The sequence below is a fragment of the Morchella importuna genome (assembly GCF_003444635.1).
Source record: "Morchella importuna strain M04M26 chromosome Unknown Morimp01GS008, whole genome shotgun sequence".
NCBI lineage: Eukaryota > Fungi > Ascomycota > Pezizomycetes > Pezizales > Morchellaceae > Morchella > Morchella importuna.
This window is the reverse complement of record NW_025763405.1, coordinates 505,014-529,289: the sequence shown is the minus strand read 5'-3', so window position 1 is coordinate 529,289 and position 24,276 is coordinate 505,014. Positions and strand designations below refer to the sequence as shown.

At 44.8% G+C, this 24,276-nt stretch overlaps 4 protein-coding genes across 4 annotated transcripts; 2 read left to right on the top strand and 2 right to left on the bottom strand.

Moving 5' to 3' along the window:
* Nucleotides 1-1,283: 1,283 nt before the first annotated feature.
* Nucleotides 1,284-2,183, bottom strand: LAJ45_03656 (uncharacterized protein; the record flags this gene model as incomplete). Its single annotated transcript, XM_046113241.1, has 2 exons — nucleotides 1,284-1,943; nucleotides 2,004-2,183. The coding sequence occupies 2 exons, from the start codon at nucleotides 2,181-2,183 to the stop codon at nucleotides 1,284-1,286; spliced, it is 840 nt and encodes a 279-aa protein (XP_045973534.1).
* Nucleotides 2,184-7,996: 5,813 nt separating this feature from the next.
* LAJ45_03655 (uncharacterized protein) lies at nucleotides 7,997-8,239 on the top strand (the record flags this gene model as incomplete). The annotated part of the gene is made up of 1 exon (XM_046113240.1): nucleotides 7,997-8,239. One exon carries the CDS (start codon nucleotides 7,997-7,999, stop codon nucleotides 8,237-8,239), a length of 243 nt encoding a protein of 80 aa, XP_045973533.1.
* Nucleotides 8,240-11,951: 3,712 nt separating this feature from the next.
* LAJ45_03654 (uncharacterized protein) lies at nucleotides 11,952-12,584 on the top strand (the record flags this gene model as incomplete). Its single annotated transcript, XM_046113239.1, has 1 exon — nucleotides 11,952-12,584. One exon carries the CDS (start codon nucleotides 11,952-11,954, stop codon nucleotides 12,582-12,584), a length of 633 nt encoding a protein of 210 aa, XP_045973532.1.
* A 9,959-nt stretch (nucleotides 12,585-22,543) lies between these two features.
* LAJ45_03653 (uncharacterized protein) lies at nucleotides 22,544-24,185 on the bottom strand (the record flags this gene model as incomplete). Its single annotated transcript, XM_046113238.1, has 5 exons — nucleotides 22,544-22,863; nucleotides 22,945-23,075; nucleotides 23,383-23,859; nucleotides 23,926-23,975; nucleotides 24,138-24,185. 5 exons carry the CDS (start codon nucleotides 24,183-24,185, stop codon nucleotides 22,544-22,546), a joined length of 1,026 nt encoding a protein of 341 aa, XP_045973531.1.
* Nucleotides 24,186-24,276: the final 91 nt, after the last annotated feature.

Sequence of the window (24,276 nt, the reverse complement as noted above, 5' to 3'; positions counted from 1 at the left end):
CGTTTAAAGAAGCCGTAGCCCCAGAACCCTTGGTACCCAATGTTGTAGTGCTGAATACAAGCACTGCCCGTGAGTTCTCAACAACCCGTGGCCCAAGGTATGTCTTCCAAGTTTATATTTCAATTCACGTGCTCACTACATAAACTAACCTCAAGCTCTGATAGACATGGCAGACCCGTTTGGCGCGAAGCTATGGACTGGCATAGAATCAGCTGGCATATTGCCAGGTGCATGTACATCAATGGGCAAATCAGCGTTGGTGGAAAGGGGGCCTGCAGCACCTTGAGGAATCCACCTTGCCAGCGTTGCCAAAGAAGCGGCCGTGTTCATCATACTTCTTTGGTCATTACACCTTTGAGATATCTGGTCATGCTATCACCTGTAAATTTGATTCGTTTCTAGGTATATTTCTCCGGCGGAATCCTTCCACCAGGTTTTTCCTAACCAACTACTGTCCATGCCACTCGATCCTGCTTCAGCCAGTCTCTCGTACCATATGAAAGATCTCCTATTTTGTTGGTTTTTATTGATATAATTATGTTTTATTTATGTTTTCCTTTTTCCGGAGTGTTCACGACATGATATTAGAGCTCCGGAGCATTACCCCTTTCCCCAGCAGCGATATAAGTTAAAACAAAGTAAAATCTATCACCGTCTGTTAAAAAATATACTTAATCGATTAAACTTTCCCAGATTAATGTTCTCCTAATCCTACTGTTATCAAGGACTATCAAAAATTTTATGTAGTCAAAATTCAAACAAAATAGATGGCAGATCAAGGTCTTCTATACTAACACCCTCTAGATTATAAAGAGAAAAAGATATTCATTTCGAGCAATCTTCTCAGAAATCCGGACATGTAATAGCAAGTAATTTTTGAAGACTTATCCCTGGCGGTATTTGAGTTTATGTAAGGGCAGAGGTGCTCAAGATGTAAATTATTCATGTCATTATAAAACGTTCATAAAGGTATCGGATAAAAGGGAGACTACTGCTAGAAGATACACCCATATCCTTTTTTTGCGGCCGAGTAAGAAACGCGCCCGGGAATAACGGACAGAGGTCAATTCCTTTTAAGCAAGAACAATAAAGTAGGATACACAAAAGGGAAAAGTGTTACTTGGGCTCAATGGGATATGATTTTAGGGTATATAGTCCATCCACTATGACTAGGACCTTCGTCTTCCAGAGGCTCGGGACAGTTGATAGGGGACACAAAGGGAAAGTAAAAAGAGAGAAAAAAGCCAATGGAATACCCCAGTGCCCGCCAGGACCCATTACCATTAGATACCATCTTCAATCCAGTTCACCCCAATCTCGAATACGCAGACGCACAGGGACCAGCCAGTCCATTCTCCAACTTTGCCAGTTTCCGGCAGCATAACTGGCTCCGCCCTGGCACGCCTTGCATCAATACTAACTCTCCCCATCCCATTCTGAGCCATGGAAGACTGTGCCAGCATCTCATAGGTCACTCCCTCAACCCGCATACCTCTCGCCGGAGACGATTCAGCTCTTTTCCTTCCCATAGGAAGATGCGTCGGTCGCTTCTGCACCATATGCAAAGCCAGCGTCTGTTCATTCAACCTAAGATCCTTCTGCAACGCCTCCTTGACCTCCAGTTCGATCCATCTTCCAAGTAGTGCACGTAATGCCTCTAGAGTGGAGGCGGGTAGGATCTGCAGTTGGAGAGGAGGAAAGGTAACGCCGGGAAACGGGCTTGAAATAATAGTGACATTGACCTCAAACGCCGCGTTGACAAGGACTCTAGTGTCGAGCGACTGGTAGGGCGTACGCTCGTCGAAGTAGGCAAAGGCAACATTCCCAGCCATTTTTGGCTTTTTTACTGTCCAATGATGCGGGGTGATGCGCTTGTTCTGATAGAGGACATAGGTAGGAGGGGCGTCGCGGAGGAATGTTTTTTGGATCTGGCTCGCTGCTTGCTGTAGAGTTCGTGAGTACTGTCTGGATAACTGGGGTGCGGAAACGAGGTAAGCTCTTACCAGCCAGCTGGAAGACAGTTCCTTGAAAGGAATACCGCAGACAGGAACGGGCTCTGCCGAATTCGCGCTGCTGCCGTCGTCGCGGAGGGTAATTGCGAGGAAGGCAATGACTTCTGGATTGTTCACCAGGTGGGGGGGAAGATTCTGTTCCTGCCAGCGTCTTGATTGTGAATTCCCCATCTTGACAGCGTGTCCGTAGAGATCGCAGTACAGAAGTACTATAGATAGGTGCCTTGTTGGGAGATATGACGGGAGTGGCTGGTGGGGTTGTTGTTCCCCTTGCTGGGTGTTGATGTTTGTGTGTCGTTGAGATGAGGGAAAGTCGGTAGGAGGTTAGCGTTAGCGCACGGTTGTTGCTTGACAGACGTTCATGTGCTTTTCGTAGACGATTGGGAGGGGCAAGAAAAGCATGCAACTGTTTCATCCAAAATCATCCACATAGCGATAGTGATACATTCACCGTGGGTTATGCTACAAAGAGAAGTGAACTTTGCGGTCGTTGAATCTTGACTAGATTTATACCTGCTGACGTCGGAGTCCTTACTCCGTTTGAGGCTGTGAGGTTGCATCAACGAATATCACTCGGTTTCTTCAAAACTCGTACCTTGGAGTTCCACTTCTCATCAAGGTTTCCGCCACTCACTGTCAAAGATTGTCCTCGATAAAGTGATCTTCCACTAGTTCCTTCCATCCGAATTGAAAGTTCGCCCGGATGGAGTGGACTGATAAGCTTCAATGCCGGCCATGCCTCGAAGTAAAGAAAAGGGGCGCGATTTATCGTATATCCAGAAGAGCTTTCAATAAGACCGTTGGCCCCTATTATTCATGCGATAGACCCCCACGAAGCTCAGCTATTTACATGTATTGTCCAAGTTATCATGCGACTGACGAGATGATAAAGCTTCACTTGTTTCCCAAGCCCGAACACTGTCAGCAATAACCAGTCCGCACCAGGACTTCTCTCTAGCTCTTCCGGAGTGCCACTACTTCCTTGATATCACCCCCGCCTTATATAAAGATGCCTTCTTTACCCGATGTTCTTCCTTTAAGATCTTTGTTACGGCCACCGACTTCCCGGTTTTCCTTGGGGTTGTAGGGAGCAATCCAGATCATCAAGAGTTAACGGAGGACGCTAAGGGGTGGCTTTGCTTAGCAATCTCAGATGTTTTCTCATCCATAATTGTACGTAAGAATGGACTAGACGGAGGTCCGAATATTCGGTAGTAGCCCTGCTTCTGGACAGATCACGCGTTGGGTAAAAGGTAATTGGGTGACAAGTTTGCTACATTATTTGATGAAGAACGACGTGAATTTTAGATAGGTCTGGACCCGGCGATTTTTATCAGCATTCTGGACAAATCTCTACTATAAATGACAAAACCTTCCAAAAGATGAGGTATGAGTGATATTTGGGAATACTGAATTTTTCTATTATTTTACATTTTATTCTTACTTCCGTCTTCCTCTAAATATCGATCTTACTAACCTCAAATTTCCTTTGCTCGCCTTTAGGATCTCCATCGTTTGCCACGACTTGATTCAATCAACCCTTGATTTGACGCGTTCCTGATTTAGTTCATAGATATGATTCCTGATAATGCCGGCAATAAACCTATCTTCAGGCAAATTCTTTGTGTACTACTCACGCAGAAGCAGATGTTCCCGGCACCTTGAGACCTCTACAGGGAGGTCCTGGTACCTCGAATCAATGCCCCTGCGTTCCTTTTCGAGGACCCTGATATTAGCCTTAAGATCATCGACTTTCGTTGTTTATGGTGCAGTTTTGCTCGCAACATCGGGCTCGGGATACTTTCGCTTTTCAATGGTGGGTTCGTTCTAACAATGGGCGCTCCGCAAAACTTAGCCATCACGGAGGAAAGGCTTGGTATATCGGGGGTGTAGTGAGGGCGGCTATGCTGAGTTAAGGGAGTTATCTCTCTCCGCTATTTGAAAGATATCAAGAATTGAGATATAATCAACAATGTGGAGGGATTCTATAACCTTCCTATACTTCAAGGGGGCGTGTAATCCGTCGATGTGGCATGATTGTCTTCTGATGTTTGTATTCTAGGGAGTGAAAACCTCTGCTGTGCTGAGAAGATTCTGCTCGCCGTATCGGAATTTTCAAATATCAATATCTTCCAGTATATCCTAGAATATGCCTATCCCCGGTGTTGGTAGTTACATTGGGAAGTAAAACCGGTGAAAAGCGCTATCGCCGGCGCGAAGCCAACCGTAGTTTTTCCCACATCGAATGCGCCAGAGTGCGAGATTTATAATATTTGATCGATAGTAAATCATACAATAGATGTATTAATTAGACAGTGTGCCAATATAATGGTTGAGTTGATAGCTACAGAATTTGTTCAGCCCCCACAAACCTCTTCTAGTGAAAACTGGAGACCTCCTACCCCTAACCGATGATCGCGGTTCCTACAACTAGTCTCTCCTTTATCTCCACCTCTCCACGTGCCTGTATAGTTCGTGAATTCCCGGCGATTGCGCTGTTATTCGTGGTGTTTACGGTTGTCCTGGTTCCCCAGCTTACACACCCACGCTATGCTAGATAGTTCTCCTTCACTTCATCCGCCGTAATACATGCTACCTTCGACCCCAAGGTAAATTCTCTCCATCGCGGCGAGTTTGCCTAGAAAGGCAGCAGGTGAAAGGGAGGAGATTGTATAAGGCTGGCAGGGAAGGATTCACGGGATTGGGTCATGCAACAACTTCTGTCGGTCGCTGGAAGGATTGGAGCAGGTGAACGAATGTTTCAAGGCAACAAGCGCATGCGGCTCCGCGGAAGTTGCTGGTGCGCCCGTTAAAGGATGTCCGACAACAAAAGGTTGAATCATCAGCGCTCACCTGTTGTACATTTTTATTAACTTGTGGATTTAGAAGTTTCTTTCTATCCCTTGTGAACAAATATTTCGCTTCATGAGATTCGCTATGGTTTCGTTGTGGATAAAATATCCTAGGTAAGGCATATAGATTGCGAAATCATTTTGGAGCTATCATAGACTTTTCAATGAAGAATCTATGTGATATTTGAATGTCTTACTTTGATTGGCAGTATGTAGAGGATTCATGAGGTTGTGATCTTGATTTCGCCCGGAAGGACAGATATCGACGGACCCCCCGAAATACAGACAACATCCGAGCATCCAGGATCTTCGAAACAACCCCCAAGGCTCGTGAAGTAGTTCAAGTTTCCCTACCGAAATCTTCAACTTCATAGTAGCTTTTTCCCGTAAAGCAGTGTCTACAGTTTGAAACTGAAGTTTCCTCCAACCCCTGAGGTCATGCTAATGTAAGCGCCACTTCCTTCCACTTCCGGCGACCCTTACATCGTACTGACCACGACTCTAGAACAGGCAGAACGAATATCCACCCAGGAAACGGTGGTTATCTCGCGATAGAACACCGATTGGCAAAGTCAGGGCGGGGAAGCGGTGCTGAAGTCATCCTCGCACCCAGCCGCGATTTTGGCCTCGTAGCGGTGGAGCGGTCTCTCTCCAGCTTCCTGAGTCGTGTCTTACGTGATAGCCGACTTTGATACCATTACTCAGCATGCGTTAAGGAAAAAAGATTTATGAGCAATAACAACGAGTTTCGCGGAGAGCGTTCATAGCAGTCTGGTTGTATTCTTGAAAGTGTACTGGATTTATCTTTACAATTGGGGAAGCGTTTGGGCCGGTGGCTTTGGGAATACACAATGGTTTGATATTCGTCACATAGAGTCCTTCATCCTGTTTCGAACACACTCTCTAAACGGTATCATATGGTCGAAATACCGCAAATTTGCGAAGAGCAATTACCACAGAAATCTATCATATTTGACCTTTGAAGAGTTCATGTGACATGACTTTCATGGTAGTAGGCGTGCACTCTTAAACTATTTTCTCAAGGCTAATCTAGTACTAGGTCAAGCCTCACATAACTTTGCGCGCGCATGTTGAAAGTTCTACCAACCCTATATGTTGCCTGTATTTTAGTCTACACCTCCATATCACCAGGAATAATAAAACGCACAACTATATCAAAAATCCACATACAACCTATCAACAATCCAACATTATGCTCTTCACCGCAGCAATCGAAAGGATGAGTGAGGAGATTACCAACAAACGAGCCATCTACAGGGGTCTCCTTGTCATGAGCTCTGATATCAGCAAAATCCTATATGGCGGTAGATGGACCCGTGAATAAGTGGGACTGCGAGAGGAGAAAAGGAAGATTTGTAGGGATATGAACTATATCAGGATCGAGATCGATGAAATGGAGATATGGATCATCAGTTTGGAAATGGTGATTGAGAGGGAGGGGTATTAGAAGATTTGTTTGCGATGCTCAAGAGAAGGATACATGCGGTATAGTCCTAAGATTGTAGTCGGTCGGATTTGACGAGAATGCGGGATCATAGGATATAATAAATGAGAATTGGTTTGACCTTTCGCTGTGGAAGGAGAATCTTATGCTCCTATAGGCTTATGCATTTGGCGAGATTGACTACCAGGCGCCTACCTCCGTGTATATTGGAATGAATTCCGCTTCGAGCTACTTCCAAGTTTGACCATTTAGTTAAACGCCTGAATTTATCAACAGAGTGATCGTAAAAAAATGATCGAGTGTTCTAAGATACGGTCGGGTGATATACTCTGAAATGGGTCGAAAAGATACGTATCCATTGTCAAAATCGAGCAAACTTTCTATATGACCAAACGGTCGAACATTCCGAGCCGGGAACGAGGCGGTCCATGAACCGATAATGGAGGGAGTGAGAGGCTGCGGTAGCGGAACGGGTTCCGACGCGCAAACCGCCGCCCGGGAAAGACCAGCAGGGGGTGATTCGCTGACGCTATTGTTCAGAGTTCTTTCCTGGATTTTTTGTTTTCTTCGGTTGTATCCTTAGTTAAACTCAAACCTCAAATGTCCGTTCTGTGATTTAGTGAGAAATCTCCCTCCCTTGAAACCGTCGACCGATTTTCATCCAGAATTTTGCGAGATATTCTAGATCTCCCACCGACCTCGAATTGCCTGTGAAGATATCTCTGCCGGCGCACCTTCTAACCGAGAAACAATGGCCCTCCGTCTGGGCTAAGGGGAACATATAGAGTTTTTAAACATATACCTAAACCACGAAATCATAAATTATGCGTGTAAAAACCGGTGATCCACCCCCGAAAACCTCTCTGGGTCTGGGTCTATACATTCCATTACCAGCCCGGGATTGCCCAACCCCGTTACCCGCCACCGCGAAGCCACATAGAGCCAAACGCAACACGTTCTGCTACCTCGCTGTCTACTTCCTTAAAACCCTGTTCCGTTCACAAACAACCTCCACCATCCCTCACCATCCCCCGTGGGCGCGAATAACCCCATTCTTGTAGACGGCCCGAAAATGCCGAGGGATGCAGGCTTGGCTAGCTTACCCCACAATTTGTTAGCGTGGTAACAGGGGTACATGTCAGAATTTTTCCCCTCCCGAGTCTCGATGTTTCCCCTCGGTATGCCGAAACAGAGGCAAGACGTTTATGTCCACGCTGCGCAGCCACCAACCCGACCCGTAGGCTTGTATATAGTAAGCTTGGATGGTTTTCGATTTAGACCACCGTATCCCGGCTATTTTAACGCACAGGCGGCGAGACTAGGTATATGCTGTTCTATCCCCCAACCTGATCGCTGATAGGTCGATGTGAAACAGTTATGATCTCACAGCTAGGCTTTGCTAACTGGATGTTACGCAGCGCAATAGGTACCTTGTGGATTCTATGATTGGACAGTGCCTATATAGAGTTCTGTCAACAATATCGGAGGTCCTGCATCGAACTTAATACCGTAATTTTTATTAACCGTATAACCTGTACTTCAACTATCAATATCAGTAAGTAGCTACCGAATCTACCCTAACATATACGAGCGGTCATTTCCATAAATCATTCAAACTCCCAAGTCCAATCCATTAAATATTGAAATATTGACTGTCGCTCTAGCCCATGTCCCCCGCCGCGGAGATCAAGTATCTGCGGGCCAAGATCTCGAAACTCGAGCAAAAATACGAGCGGTACTGCGCGACCCTGGACCGGCTCGAAGGCAGGCAACCCGCGGAATGCTTCGTCGAACAAAAGGCGAGGATAACGTATAAGATAAAGGACATCCTGGCAGATATCAATATTCTTGAGAGTAAGATTCTTACCTGGAGGGCGGAGGGAGAGAAGAAGATTTATGGCCTTTGTTAGTCGGGGGCAATGGATCGGTGAATAGGGCGATGTAGTGTATTCTAAGTAGAATAACACCATAGCGGGGGTACAGTAGGATTTCATGAGATGACAGAACTAATAGTTTAAGTACTGGTAAAAACTGTCCGTAGAAACCGTCATTTCACGATAGGCTGTCGACATTGTCCAGCCGTTCGTAGTGATAAAATCTTACAATCATTTTCTCGCTATAGGATATGTAAAATCCTCGCAGTAAACAATCAGATGTGGTGGAAAAAAAAAAGATGAAATAAACAGAGGCAAAGTGCAATAATGCTTGTCTTTGTTAGGAAAGTGACAAACCGTAAAAAAGAGATTGTGAGAGTGCTGGTGACTCATGCTATTGGTTGGATAACGTGCTCTAGCAGAAATGTGATTCCTATCCCTGTCCCACGAACAGAGGAGAGAAACATCACCCACTATTACCCGCAACTTACAAACAGGACTGGGCTAAAATGGCTCAAGGACCCAATAGAATTGGCGCCTGAGATATCATGATCAACGAATACTTTATTTCCGGAAATAGACCAGTTCGATTGGAGAATGCATAGAATACACAGCTCTCATAGACGTCGACTGTGAGGAAAATCCCGCCCGTGCTGACGCAAAAAGAAGTTTACGAAACATATTATGCTTGCCCCCTCTGTGATAGGTCAATAACGGGGCTAACATAATGCGCGGGTATAGGATGGTTTGTATGGATCTAGCTTCATGATTGTTTGTACGATCCTGTGAATACATACCGATAACAATATTAGACCTTATCCCTTAAACCGTCAGGCCGAATTACAATGGGAGACACTTAAACCCTTTCCGGAAACATGATAGGGTCAACGCCTAGAGACTTCAAGTTGTAGTCTTCATCATACGTGACAGGTTGCAAGATCCAGCGCTTATACCTATATCACAATTACCATAAAGAGTTTGAATGTCTCATTACAATTCAGCCTAACGGTTTAAGGGATATCAGACATTAATTGGCTAATAGTACGCGATTCTCCTGCCTATATTAAATATATTCGGGCTTTGGCGAATGATAACGTCTTACGCTACATGAGTACTGGAGCTTCGACGTTTGAGGTATGTCAGTGTTTCCAACGGGTGAAACCGGTTTCCATAAGGGGTCGTACCATACCAAACTGAACTGAATTACGCCCACAACTGAACTGAACTGAACTTAACTGTATTTTCAATATGCAAACCGGTTTGGTACCTGCAACCGTTCTATCATTTAGTTCAATGTTTCAGACGTTAGTTTCACATTTCCGAAATTCGTAACCCTTGGTGCATCCAATAGGTTGATCTAAAATGAGTCTTTGTATCGCGGGTAGTAGCATGATAAAACCGTTTAAAAACCGGTTTAAACCGGTTTGGAAAAATTGATAACCGTTTAAACCGAATAGCGGGAAAGGTAAAAACTGAACCGAAATTCTGCTACAACCGTTCTAGAAAACCGGTTTGGTTCGAAGAACGGGTGAACCACTGGAAACACTGAGGTATGTTGAGATGCAAATGAAATTACTTTAGCCCACGATCTACACGGTAAGACATCGAATTCTCTTTAATTATATGTACCTGTCCTCCCTTTCGCATCATTCAAAGTCGAGCAAGGAAGACCGGGAAGGTAGGAATACCATTCCATTTTTTGCCACCGCCCTTCCATAGGATCGTCTGCATATAACCCCCTCTGAGATCCGTCAATATCCGTAAACCACATCTCTTCTCCCACACCAATACCTAAATCTATCAATCATATATAATATCTTAGAATTAATAGTACGTACTGCATGTATGTCGATTAGAGGAAATGGAGGGCTAACAGTTATCTCCCATAGCCCAGCTTCACATACCAAGAATACTCCGTGCTATCCCACCAATGGAAAACGAAAAAGAAATTAAAGAACTCTCCTCGAAACTCGTCCGCTTAGGGAAAAAGCTTAACATGTTATACGAGCGATTCGATTCCGGGATAGCATTATCGGAAGAGCTCAGCCGCCGCTATAAGGAGTCTACAAATGCCGATGAGAAAAAGCAGCTCCTCAAAGAGCAGAGCCGATCCAGGGAAGAAAACGCCAATACATTAAGGATGCTTGAGTGGGCACGGGAGGATATCGGGAAGGTAGAGGCCGCAATAGCTAGGATAAAAAAGGGAGGAAGAATATGGAGTAGTGATAGATGACGAAGTCGTTTAGTAGAGTCGTTTAGCATAAACGACTTCGTCGTTTAGATATATTTTTTATTTAATTTAATTGATTGATCACATGCAGCCTTAAAACTGTGACAATGTTTAGATATATAGATATAAATCAATTTGTTTTATTATTCCTAATGCTAATACCACTGCTGCTGCCCCGCTGCTGCTGCCAATTAGTAATGGCGATATCAATCAATGGGCTGGATATGACATACCTTGACACTGGTGATAGTGATAGTGATGGTGATCCCAAGCACTGAAATACGTTACCAAAAGAACAGAAAATAGGGGAACGGGTGTGGAACATAGAGGATCAGGAGGGGAATAGATGGGGCACTGATCCAACATGATAAGCCTGATGTAAATGGCGGCGAAGGAATGATGGTGACGACATTGGTGATTATTCCTGTGGAGGTGTTAATGGTGTTGAGGTATTGGTGGTGGAAAAGAGGAAGGCCACCTGTGGTGCTGCGTTTATAGCTGGCTGCGGGCAGGAGTCATTTAGCTGAGCTCTATCTTATTATCTTCAAATTCTTGGCAGTCTAAACGACGGATTTATGTAGATAAACGACGTAGTCTTTTAGCTAAACGACGTAGTTATTTACAGTTGTCCTCTAGAGCGTACTTGGCCTAAAGCTGAGGCAATGATTAAGCAGCTGGAAGGGCAAATAAGCTGGGATACGTACGGACAACAGAAAAACTCATGTGACAATGATTTAAGCGGTGTGAAGTTCGTTTCTGCTATTTTCCTTCCTTATGAACTATCTCTATGAATTTTCATCCCTTTCCTCTTAGACCAGCTTTCATTTTCACTGTAGGAGAGAACCATATGGGTAAATCAAGATTGACTAGAAGTTACATACTAATGAATTTTAGCTTTTACATCTAGGTTTCGCTTTTTACTCTGGTGCGCAGGGGATCGCAGTTATCATGCATTTCTATGTAGCTTTTGGGGTATCAATGTGTGTGATATTATTAAAAACCGTTGACAGACGGTGGTCCAAAGATTTCCGGAGTGCATCATAACCAATCACTCGCTTCATGGTATCTCACTCGGGGTCAAGTCTAGTTATCCACCGTAAGCATGAGTAGCTCCCTTTGAAAGATATCTAGCTAGCATAAACGAGGTGTTTGATAAGAAGAGGAAAAGTCGGGTTATCTTAAACTCCAATGGTCGCTGGGATCCTTAATATTTCTACGATGCGCGCATGAACATGCAGAGTCGTTGCCACCCTTGTGCTAGCTTCGTACCCCGGGTAGTTGTGTGCGACTATCTTAATGATGTTCAGCGTGGTCAACCCCCTCCAGTGCCGAGGCACCCAAAGTTTATTTACGCTAGCCTTATGTCATGCTGAGCACCAAATCACCCATAACTTACCACCGTTCTCCCTTTTTCTTCTTTCCTTCTTCACCCATCATCGGCCTGATAGCACTCCAAACTGCACATATTTCCATCACCCCAATCCTTCAAACTATTTCAAATCCAACCCGTTGTCAAAGATGTCTGGATCCGCTATTCCCCTTCCTGGCCCTGTCAAGATCATCCTGCCACTTCAGCTTTTCTTATTATCCGGTCCCGATATTCCATCTCCCCTCTCTCCAGAGGAAGCCTCCAAACACCCCCTCTCCCAGTCTGCTAGGACTCCTAGGTCCAGCCCTAGCCCTAGCACCGGCTCCGCCCACCTCGACCTCAGCTCTCAGCCCGTCAAGTCTGAGGTCTTTATTAAGTACCGTATTCAACTTATCTCCCTACACTATCAATACCGCAAGGCATTGATCGAGCATGAGGTTACTACTCGTCGTGTTGCCGATGAACTTGCAGATCATCCTGCGGAACGGTCTGCGGCGTTATCGGAGCTAGAAAGGAAGCATCAGAAGTGTCTCTTGATCATGCAGAAGTTTGAGAACGACATTGCAGGGCTTACAGAAGCCATTCAGGAAGAGAAGACAAAGGAGGAGAAGGCAAAGGAGGAGAAGGCAAAGCAGGGAAAGAAAAAGGCGGATGATGCCATCAACACCAAGAATGAACTCGAAGTCGAGTTGAAGCTTAAGCTGCAGGCGATGGCTCTTGTAGACGATGATAAGGATGAAGAAGAAGGGGGAGTTCCTCTTCAAGCTGGATATGAATACTAGTGGGACGAAGGGCTCGGAAAGTTGGAAGGTTGGTTCCCTTTAGTGCCGAGAGACCCTACATATATTTGCTTTAACCCTGTGTCTCTGACATGGATGATAGCCCGGGCTTCATTTCCGGCGGTCCCGATCCGCTACATCCAGGTACCGAATGATATACCTAGTCGAAAATTAAATGAGCTAGGAGCAGACAAATTGCGGGATACTTTAATGGGTTCCGTGTGATCTCAGATTGCTGGCAATAGTCCAAGCTTTCATTTTTGCTTTTTCTCTTCCTCTAATTTTCTATCTACTCTGTGGGATAGTTTCATGACTTCAGACGGATTTCCTTGACTGTATCTCACATCAATATTATGCTAGTCATTTCTTTCCACTGTACTTACACTTGAAAAAGACCCATGAGGACACTTTCTTGCTTGACATTTTCGGCCCCATTGTCTTCTTAGTAACTACTGGAAGATACTTTGCATTGCTTGATTGTTTTCTGAAGTGAGGGATATCGATTTGGCAAACTACGTTCTGTTTCACCATAGTGATGCCTATGCAATAGGTCAGCATACCCCCAAATAACGCAGAGATATATATCCCCGCCTTATACACCAACGAGTACCTGAAGCACACATCGAGTCTCTGATACCCACAGTTTCCCTTCTATACGATCTATAACCCTCCATAGTCACCGCCAACCAAAACCTTATTATCCACGATCCCTTTATGGGTACATCTCCAGATGACCGGGTACATCCCATTGGCACCTGACCAGACAGTTGGTAGGATTTAACAGCTCCTTATATACACACACCTGATCACACCGTATGGCATCGTGAGTTTAATACATGGGTTGTCCCCCTCTCCCACGGATATTTCTACAGAGTGTCTATGAACACACAGTATGATATACAAAAATCATCCCCCCCCCCCCCCCCCCGCCACACGCAGCGGCCCGACTCCGCCCAAACGGAGATCGATCTAGTGCTTACCCGGGTATATATTTGATTCTTCAAAGGAGGTATTTTTCATCTTTGGTAACATGAATAAGATATCCCATACGTAAAACGAGCGCTTCTAACTCTAGAAATTTCTTCCAACAGCACCCCGGGTTTTGCTCCTTATATACGAGCAAGAATATGAACCACCAGGCCCATGTATTGAGGACGTAGCTCTCATCACAGCAGATTCTAAAGAGCTTAAAACGACTATATTTCACATCTTTTCTCTATACCGCCTCTCGAGGGGAAGGCAAAGCGCACATGGTACGGGGCGTCCCTTCCTAGGGCTCCAAGCGTCACTCTGCAACGTATTCGATCACAAGATCCTACTAATACCATTCCCTCCTTGGTTGAAAAGGCTAGAGCACCGTCTGTTGCGTATCGGGCTGCCTTGGCGTCCTTTTCCTGTTTCGGGAAATAAAATTAGCTCTCGCGCCTCGCCGGACTCATACCGGCATTCATGCCTCCCAAAGGTATCGAGGTTGCAAAACAACATTATTATTAAGACCGACGCAATCTTCACCTATAATAGTTACAAGTGCTTCGTCTGAAGTGTGGCGAATCGTTCGCCTTACGCCCTGGAATTCCGGACTATATAGCCGGGAGTCGTTTCTCCGGGTAGAAGGAACTCCAAGAATTAGACAAAGCGTGATATAGAAAGTGAGTATTGGAGGCGTACACAAGGACGGATACGTTTATGTGCATTTTAGAGCCGTACACGCAGTGGTAAAGCTCAATTAAAACTCAGAAGTGGTCTCTACTATACCCGATACACAAGTGGACGGGCATATTTTATCTCTTCCGCGCGCAGTCTTGATCCCGAATCCTTGATCAATAATGTGCCAGATATCGTTCATCAAAAATGGAACTCCAGAACAAGAGGAGCTGATATATATTCATTAGCCAATGCGGTATGAGATCATTGCCATGTAATTCCCCTAACCCTGGTGCCAAGCCTTTGTCCGTCACACCCAACGCCGCGAACGGACCAGTCCTGGACCGAATTCGCTTGACTGGAAGGACTGGCGTAGTCCGCCGTCCTATGCAGTCAAGCAAAGTTGGACTGCAGTCGACTATGGGTCGGGGTTCTCAGGGTTAGGGTGACAGGCTGCCAGTGGAGGATGCGGGTGGGAGTGGGAATGGAACGGAAAGGGAGGACGGGGTCTTTAGGGGTGTCCCCTAAATCGCCCCCGCTTAGGCTGAAACGCGGGTGGATGCGGGGCCACTCCCCCCGAGCGGTTTCAGGCATTTTGGAGCAGTTTTCACGGGTTTTCTTCATGATCAACGGTTCAGAATTGGTTCTATGTATATAATTGAACTAGACTAGCTTAGTGTAGTCCCATATATTCTGATGATTGAAGAACACAATACTAGTTCTGTAACCTTCAAAGTCACTTAAGAAGTGTTCCAGCAATTCAGCTTTAAACATGATGATATCACCAGGCTTAAAGTCAGCCTTGATTCCTAATTGAGGCAGTACCAAGTATCCACCTGTAAAATTTCCAGCACACATCATCATAGTATAGCCATCCTTTCTATCACCTCCATCTCTATGAGGTCTCACTCTGAGATTGCGCAGAATCGCGACACCATGGAACGGAAAGCGGCGGCTTGTAGTAAATTGACCCCATGTACCGCCTCGAGTAACGCGAGCACGCGACAGCGCACTCCAATTGTCTTGTGGATCTACTATTTGGTATAGCAAGCTAATTATTTGTAGCATAGGGGCGATTTTTTTGAAGAAGTTAAGGCATGGTTGACGTCTATTTGGTTAGCAACAGTATATAGGCAAAGCCACAGAGCGGTACCTACTTGTATGCGCTATTAATTAGATGAGCTGAAATTACCGGAGGTTTTGACCAGCTTTGACCTTTAGCGAACCACCAAGCGAAATGCCAGAGCCCACAAACGCCAGGCTTATTCACTATGGTAGGGTTAGAAGCGGATTTTTTCGAGTTCATTCCTTCATTGTGTCTTTTGTCCGTAACAGGCGGTTTGGGAGGCTTATAAACAGATTGTAGTTCAGTGATAGCGGAATTGAGTGTGTTGACTAATGCATCTCCAAGTGTGGGTCCGAATGGAACAGCAAATGTGTTTTTCCAAAATATAAGTAAATTTTCATCACCATCAGATGATTTTATCGCTATGCTTTTGGTAATGGGTGTATATGATGCAGCAGAGAGAAGAATATCTTGATCACTGGCATTAAAAAGCGGACTTGTGGTAGAGAGTGAATGCCTGGAGTTTTGAAATAGAAATGGGTAGCTGAGCCTGGAAAGTTGAGTAGGTATTGTTTGGAGTGACTTCCAACAGTCCCTTAAAATTCTCCTCTGTTCCGGAATCTCATTGGAATTAGGTTGTTCTAGCTGAACAAGAGCTTCGGCTGAGTGAAATAATAAGTGATAAGACTGTTCCTCCATATTCCACTACAAGAAAATAAAATAGAGGTGGCTTCATACACTAAATTATTTTGTACAGGATAATATATTGGTAACCTTACACAATATATGTCCCCTGGTGTAGTTGACGGTTATGGTTGTAGCTGTTTGGAGCAGGAAAGAGGAAGGAATAGAAGAGAGGCGAAGGGAGTGGATGTAATGGCAATATTGTATTTCGGCCAAGCCGATAGATTGGATTGTGAAGAGGAGGTATTGCGCAGTTGAACTATGATTTGTAATGGTGTTTCTGTTATGTTCTTTCGGTTTCCATTATGCGGGGTATTAGTCATCAACAGACTAGGAGTTGGATATATAGGGGGTGTTGTCTCGTTCCTTTTGATGTTTCCCTTCCTTTCCTCTTCTCTTCACGGAACCTTTGTATTTACTCCACGAATACTACTTTTGTTCTACGCCTCGTCATAGGGTTCAACTAGTTGTCATACTAGGTAGAGCCACTCCATAGCCCATAGTCTTGAATACCTATTGCCACGTACTTGCCTCGGTTGTATTCCTTGGCACCATAGTCCCTACGTCCATAGACCCCCGTTACAGTGGAAGAGAAGGGAAGAGCAGGGAGCGGAAGAGAAGAGAAGAGAGGGGAAGAGAAGAGAAGAGAATCGGAAGTGAGTAGAGAAAGGGGTAAAGAGTTTTTACTAGCTTATGGTAACAAGATTAATTATGTATAATGAAACGCACGACATTTTCAAAAATGTATTCTATTGTTGGTGGATGTGTTTTTCTTTACAACAATATATTTTTGTTAATGAAATCTTCAAGGAAGCGGTTTTCAATGAACGCGTATTCTGTTTGAACGCGTACTCTGTGATGCGTACTCTGTGACGCGTACTCCGTGACGCGATACTCAACGATAAGTCGTCTGGCAACTTGATACTGAACTGCACTATACTCAATGATATTACGATTAACGACGTTATATTTAATTACACGATTCCTACATTACTATATTACTACTCAACAACGTGATTTTCATGATACTCAACAACTCGATTATTATGATAAGCAATTATGTAATTCTCACGATTCTCAACGACAGGATTCTTTTCATACGCAACTACGCAATTCTCATGATGCTTAATGATATAATCATCAACAATTCAATTTTCAATTTCGAGACACATAACTACTCCAATATGCTGACAATGCTATTCTATATATATAAAACAAGTAGGCAGTACTCAACAGGATCCCATTTGTTTAAATCGTACTCAGAATCAAGGGAATACTAAATCAATGCAAATAATGAAAAACAATCAGTCTAGTAATTCTGTCCCCATCCTCGAGAGGGTCAAAGTATCTCTTTCAGTAATCGTGAGATATTCGGACGTATCTCCAGCCCCGTCAAAAGAAATCAAACCCGCTCGTGCCCAAGATTTTTGGCACTCTCCAGCTTCAATTATACCTACGTCCAATTTATTCCGACGATCTGTGATACTTTGTTTTGCACTAGAAAAACTTATTTATTAGTAAATTATAGAGCAATCAGGCATGATATAGAGAACAAATTAGAGAAATAGGAACCTGCTAAAAACACGTTCACACTCAGCAGACATTGCCGGTGTGGAAAATGCGTCCAAAGTAAGAATTGAAAGCTTTGGATATAGAGGACGAGCTTTGATCCACCAAGCTATCGGCTGTCCAACTTCATGTCGATTTTGTGATACCCAATGCATGTAACGAGAAAGCTCGTCTTCTATTGATTCTGAACTGATTCGGGGCTTTTTAAAGCTGCGAAATCTTTCGAATGAGTTAGAATTAAAACTCAGATCAGTGATAGAACTATGACTCTGGTCCAATGTTCGCTTGGGGGATTCAGCCGTAACCGTGCACTCCGTATGTAATTTGATGCCTTTATAGGATGTTTCCCACAAATTCTTCACCAGATCTCGAGCTTTGTTTCCCCATTCTGGCCGGTTCCACCATCCAGATTTGTTGTCAAAGAAATTGTCCATATCAGGGTGCAGTACGATCTATGCACAAATAATCGGCGAAAGCTCATTTAGCGAATAATATTTATGGAGTTTTTGTGATGCGAGTTGTAAAGGGAGGGACAAAGCTTCTGCGGCCAAAGGAATTTGTAATGTTTCCAAAGATAAACTTTGTTGAGTACGGGATATATGACGGCTTAGAGCTTCTAATGATGGATATATTTTGTACAAAGATCCTTGTGTTCGGTGACTCTCTAAGATAAGAGTTTCATCTCTGAATGGTTTGAGAAAATCAAACACCTGTTGGAGTGTAACCCAATCCATTGAATTCAGTTGATCTTTCTCAATTGCGATCGGTTTCCCAATAGGTGCTTCACGTATGATTTGGTGGACATGGAAATCAATAGCATGACGAAGCTTCAATGCTCTTTCCAATCCATCATAGTCGCCTGTCCAACGGGTTACATTTCTCAAAATCAATGTCCGTGCTTGTGTTGCATTGCCGAGTATAGTATTTACTGACTGGCAAAAGGCTTCTCTCCTTTATGGGCTAGCATGAATCCAGACAGTAATATTACGGAGTTTTCCCAAAGAGCCCACTTTCCGCCATCTTTCCATATCCAAATTTTCTTTCTCAACGTTCTTTTTTTCTTCTGAGGAAAGCAGTTGAACAGATTTTTTCCCATAGAGAAATACCTTTACGACGAGGTTTAGTACATGTCCAAAACATCATACATAGCGGTATTTATTAACCAAAGTTGTATCCGGAACTTGTTTGGGAATATTTTGGTAGAGATTGTTGATATGCTTTTGTATAAATCGAAGTGCTGTTACGTTATTGCTTGCATTGTCCAATGTAAAGTACCCGATTGATTTTTCAAGTTGAAAATCTTTGATAATCGACAACACAATACTACCTTGATTTTCTCCACTATGAGCGCCTAAAAGTCGACGGAGACCCAATAGCCCATGACACAAAATTTCTTTCCTCGTTAGACCAATATCCAACAATTGCAAGGAGGGACATATTATTAGGTGATGTCCAAAGATCAAAACTCAAGTGAATCGAAGAAACAGCATTATTTAACACCGTCTTAATACTGATTTTATTTTTCAAAAATGAGTCTTGTACCCAGCTACTGACTGTGCTTGACGCTTTAGGCATTGCTTTTCCTAATTCCGTATATGACGCTTGCTATTTTACTATCAACTAACTTATTTATAACACGAGACTCGCGAATGGAATATTTTTACCACTGGACAGAGATACATTAATAAGAACCATAAACTGGGAGATACCGCCTGCTGAAAGGGAATATTGTTTGTGACAATCCAACGTATATACAATTGCTTGAACGTGTCGTTGTTGAACAAAATTTTTGTTGGAGGATTTGACAATATGCTTAGTCTAGGTACAAAAGAACTGGAACCTAAGCTGGCTAGATCTGATTGCTGTTCACCATTTTGTGGAAATGATGTACTTTCACCAAATGATTTATTGCACTTTTGATTGTTGTACCCGAATAGTGTGCTGCTGATTCGGGATTAGGACCTGGTAAATATTTTTGTTTTAGTAATCTCGTTTACTTATGGGGGGCAAAGAGTGTGGTTCCTATGTGAGTCATACATAACTTGCATCGCCAACGGTCTCTAAGAAACCCATTTTTGTCAGGTCCCTGAAATAGTAAACCATGTTTCCAAACCCAGCTAGTTCGTTCTTTGACTTTAGGTAGAAACATTGCTGGGACGCGTCCCTCATTAGAGACGCGTCCCTCATTGGGATGGACAAATTCATCATGGGCGGATTGTGCTGTATCAGCTATGGATGGTTCGTAGATTAAACTAGCTCCCGTTTGCGAGTTGTTTTCCGTGAAAGACATTTTGTAACAAAAAAATCGACTTATATGATGGATGTTTTCTAGTCCAGAGTGATTGTTGTTAACACCCCTCGGAGTCTATAGTTCTACATTTATTATACTGATAAGTTTTTAAGCTAAACCTATTTTGGCTGTTATGCAGTCCACAGTCCTTGCAGTCCGTCCTCACTTTAGACGGACTGGCTTGGCTGGAAAACCGCAGTCGACTGCAGTCCATGCAGTCCATGCAGTCCGTCGCAACAGCGGACTGTCCTTGGCTTGGCACAGTCGACTACCACCGGACTGCAGTCTAATCGGACTACTGGCGGCGCTGGTCACACCCGAACGTTTGCGCGGGTACTTCGACCTTGCAAACGCCCAATCACGTCCTTCATAGGTATAAAAACCTTCTCCCTTTCAGCAACTTAACTCTCAGGCCGAGGTTGCGAGCGCTCGCGGGGGGGAAATCACCGAAGCATAGTTCGACCTCAAATCGGATGGAAAAGAAACAAAATGCCCGGATCTTGAGCTTCGTGGATGACCATTACTTTACGAACAGAAAGCCAAGATAGATATCGAGTTCGCCTCTGTGCACTAGAGCACTTAGTCCTCTAATAAATCTATATCAGGCTATTTGTACTCGGTGGTACGCCCTTTACCGACCGCTCCTCCGCCACTGGTGCACAACCTTTTCGCAGGCGGGTATTCGTCGGGACCGGCCCAGGAGGAGCAGGCGTACAGTGTGAGGTAAGCAGTAGCTGGCGTTAATTCAAAAGAATGACCTTGCACTGGAATCAGGGTGCAGAGGTGTGATGATTACATCCTACGGAGGGGTTGTTCGCCACCAGGCGATCCAGTAACACAGCAAGGCATTTCTTGTAAAGCTTAAGATAGAGGGAAAACTCCTATCAACTATATCTCCTGTGGAATCTATATTGAGGTTGTATGATTAGCATATGGCGTCGGTACCTAGAGTACGGTGAATTCGATTGCAAGGGTCTAAGATAAGCGTACATAGTTCCAGATGCTCAATTAGACTTCCCAGGTCTATACGGTTCCGATGTTGATACCAAAATCTGCGATACGTCTCTCTCTCTTCTTATCGGCCAGGGAAGGGCATAGCCAAGAGAGAAAAATGACATTGAATGATTGAGCAGTCATGGTGGAATATACCACCAGTCATAGTCCCACGGAGAAGCTGGTGCGGGTGGCTTCTGGGGTTGCGATAGTCTAGAACACTCCAGGCAGAAAACCGGGTATCTCCACGGACACAGACCTAAAAGCTGGATCAAGGGGGGGAATCAATTCGATAAACCCCTAGCAACACAATGTCACTTCTACAGGGGTTTTCTGCAGAAATCGTTGTTTTAGCTCCCCGATATTCCTTTCCGTGGCATCATCGAGGTGGGGACTATCTCTGCTTAGGAGCCACGTGCATTCCCCATCCAGCAGACCAACTATATCTCCCCACATATATGTTTAGGAGTCTACCTCAAGCGGAAATACATCCGGTATCTAATGCCACCTGAGCCTCCTCTGAAAGACCATTATTTTTTTTATCTTATCTTTCTTTCATTGCCAAATATTGTTCTCATCGTATGCATCGTGATCTGTCCTATTCAGGTCATGTGGCGGAGAGAGCTTAAGAGGTACATATCAACCGCTATGGTAATTGCAATGGTTACTCGACAGCGGAAAATTCTGTATCTATAGATACAGGTATCATTATAGAGACAAGAGCTCAGCTGATGGCTGGTATTTGTCTCGTCCTTTCCCGGGAATATAACCGCACATCTAGCTGCAGTGGTGTCTCGAGAACCGTAGTTTCCTGGTCTAAACTATTTTTTTCCTAGAGAGTTAGCGCGCGGCCATGGGAAATTTAAAACGACGAACAGGCGCAGCCTTCACTATTCTCAGCAAATAACACGCCTTCACCTCCAGCAAGAACCACCACGATCTACCGACCTCCAGCCCAACAAGATCTGGAAGCCATCTTTTTAAAGATTATGTTCCCCGGGAATAATTTCCCTCATTCACTCACATGATACCCCCGACCGCTCACTCGATGTACCATTTTCTCTAGCCGTCTTGATGAATCTAAGCTAATAGTTAATATAGGGTTAGGGTTTCTTTGACTACAATGATTATGAAAGAATCGGCGCACAAGTGGTGAGGGAGTTATTCTAGAGAGTTTATACCACTTATTTATTGGCTTGCTTGTTTATCGACTTCACAGTACTTGCTCTATCTTTTTCTCTCTCTCTCTCTTGAATATATATAACACGAAACTGCCGGTGTTTTCCCTCAAACCCTGATACACGGCACCCCGCGTTTGATAAAACCGCTCTCCCCTTGGGTTTGTATTTTTAAGATCTTCAGAATTCAATCCAAAATCCCTATGATCTAAGGGATTATCGCAATCGATACAAACGTAAACCCCAAATCACACAATACACTCCAAGAAAATTAAAACCACATATGTACAGCGACAGGTAATAAGTGATGGAACGCCCTGAGAGTACAAACAGCAAATGTTGGTGGCGTTTTACCAAAACAGGTATCGCTGTGTTCCATCACTTATTACCTACCGCTATATATGAAGCTCATCAATCGTGCAATTGCTAGCACAAAAAAAGAAAGAAAAGACTATATACCCCAATCACACCCATCCCAGTATGTATTCATCCCACTCTCATGTCCCCCACTCCCCCTTTCCAACTTCCCCCAGCACATTTAATCCTCCTCCGGCTTCCTCCCACACATAAAATGCTGTACAATATACGAATGGACCTTCCCACTCCTGACCTCCTCCACACAGTCATCGATAATCTTCCTACACTCCTCCTCGCTCATCCCCAGCACCCTCGTAAATATCGCGATCCCCAGCGCCTCAAAGCCGCTCTCGCTCAGCATCTGCGAGTAGGCGCCGAGCTTCTTCTGGAACGGGTCTTTGGGCCATGTGCCGATGGGCTGCTTTTCGAGCTTGATGCGCAGGTCAGTGAAGCCGGTGGTGGCCATTATTGTTGGGAGGGCGGAGGGGGTGAAACGTTGATCTAATATAACGGGGTTAGGATTTGTGCGCCACATTTTTTTTTGATGTGTGTGTGTGGGGGGGAGTGTGGAAGGTGCGGTACCGGTCTTTTCGGTGCCCTTTTGGACGAGCTTGTACCAGCGGTCCATTTCGCTGCCCTCGAGAGTCTTGTCGTCACTGTAGAATTCCATAGGGAATTCGCAGAGGTCGAGCCAGCCGCCGGGTTTCAGTGCCCTGTATGTAGTGTCAATGACCGTCCAGACATAAACCTCCGCATCCGCCTCCGGCATGGTAGATAGAGAGCGAGAAGGCTCCAGGGGTGGACATCAATTCCCGAGAATTCCTACAGAGTCTCAATATAAAACTCTATGCCCAAAGTGATCATAGTCCAAGATTGATATCCCCCCCCAAAAAAAACACTTCTCACCCCTAGCCAGCCCTCGGAGCGATATTCCACTTTAACACGTAAACCCGCCCCCCGCCCCACCTCCTTCCCCACCTTACTTCCAACTACCGGGCGACATTCCGAGAATTAGCATACCTATAGCACTGCTGTATCAAGCCATCCCAGTCTCTAATCGAACCACTTAAATGCCTGATATGTATAATATCGAACACCTCCTCCCCCCATGTCCACTCACTCTCTGCATCATCCACCTGAAACATCACATTCGGCGGGACCCATCTCGGCTGTATCGGGCTTAAATCGGTTCCAATCACCTCCGCGCTCGGCCACTTCTCCCCCGCATCGATCGCCCAGATGCCCGTCCCGGTGCCGAGATCCAAAATCTTCTGCGGGTTCTCCGTTACGGGGCAGAAGAGCAGTAGATTCGAGTCTGTGGACTTGTTGTGCCTAGCGTGGAACATGCATATGATGTGGTGGTAGATGTCGAGGCGGTCTTGCTCCGTCTCGTCGTTGGGCAGGTTGTAGACACCATCGCGGAAGGCATGGTAGCGGCGGCCGTTCTCGTAGCGATAGGCGTAGACAGATGAAGTGAGGGATGCGGTGGAGTATTGTCTATGCGGCGGGGGGTTAGCAAATCTGGATCAAGGGATTGGTTATCTGTTTTGGGGTAAGGCGTACGAAGCGGTGTCTTCGGTGTCAGTCGCGGAGTAGTCAGGACGTTGGTAATTCTGCAAACCATGTGTTAACCGAGTCCAAGGGGTGAGGAAAGCCCCACAGGATATCCTCAGTAGCATTGGGTTTGTGAGACCAGAAACGTTTCGATAGGAAATCATTCCTGAAAATAACCAATCCAACCGCACTCCGGACAGAAAGGAGGCAGGAAGACGTACATTATCAACTTCAATCTCTGCACCGGCGGTGGGCTTCCTGTCGGTCATTGCGGGCGTTCTTTGTCGATTGGTGTTCAAGGTGGTGGTGGTGCAGAAAATCGATGTGATGGTAAAAGGAGAGAGAGGCATATTGCGGGGA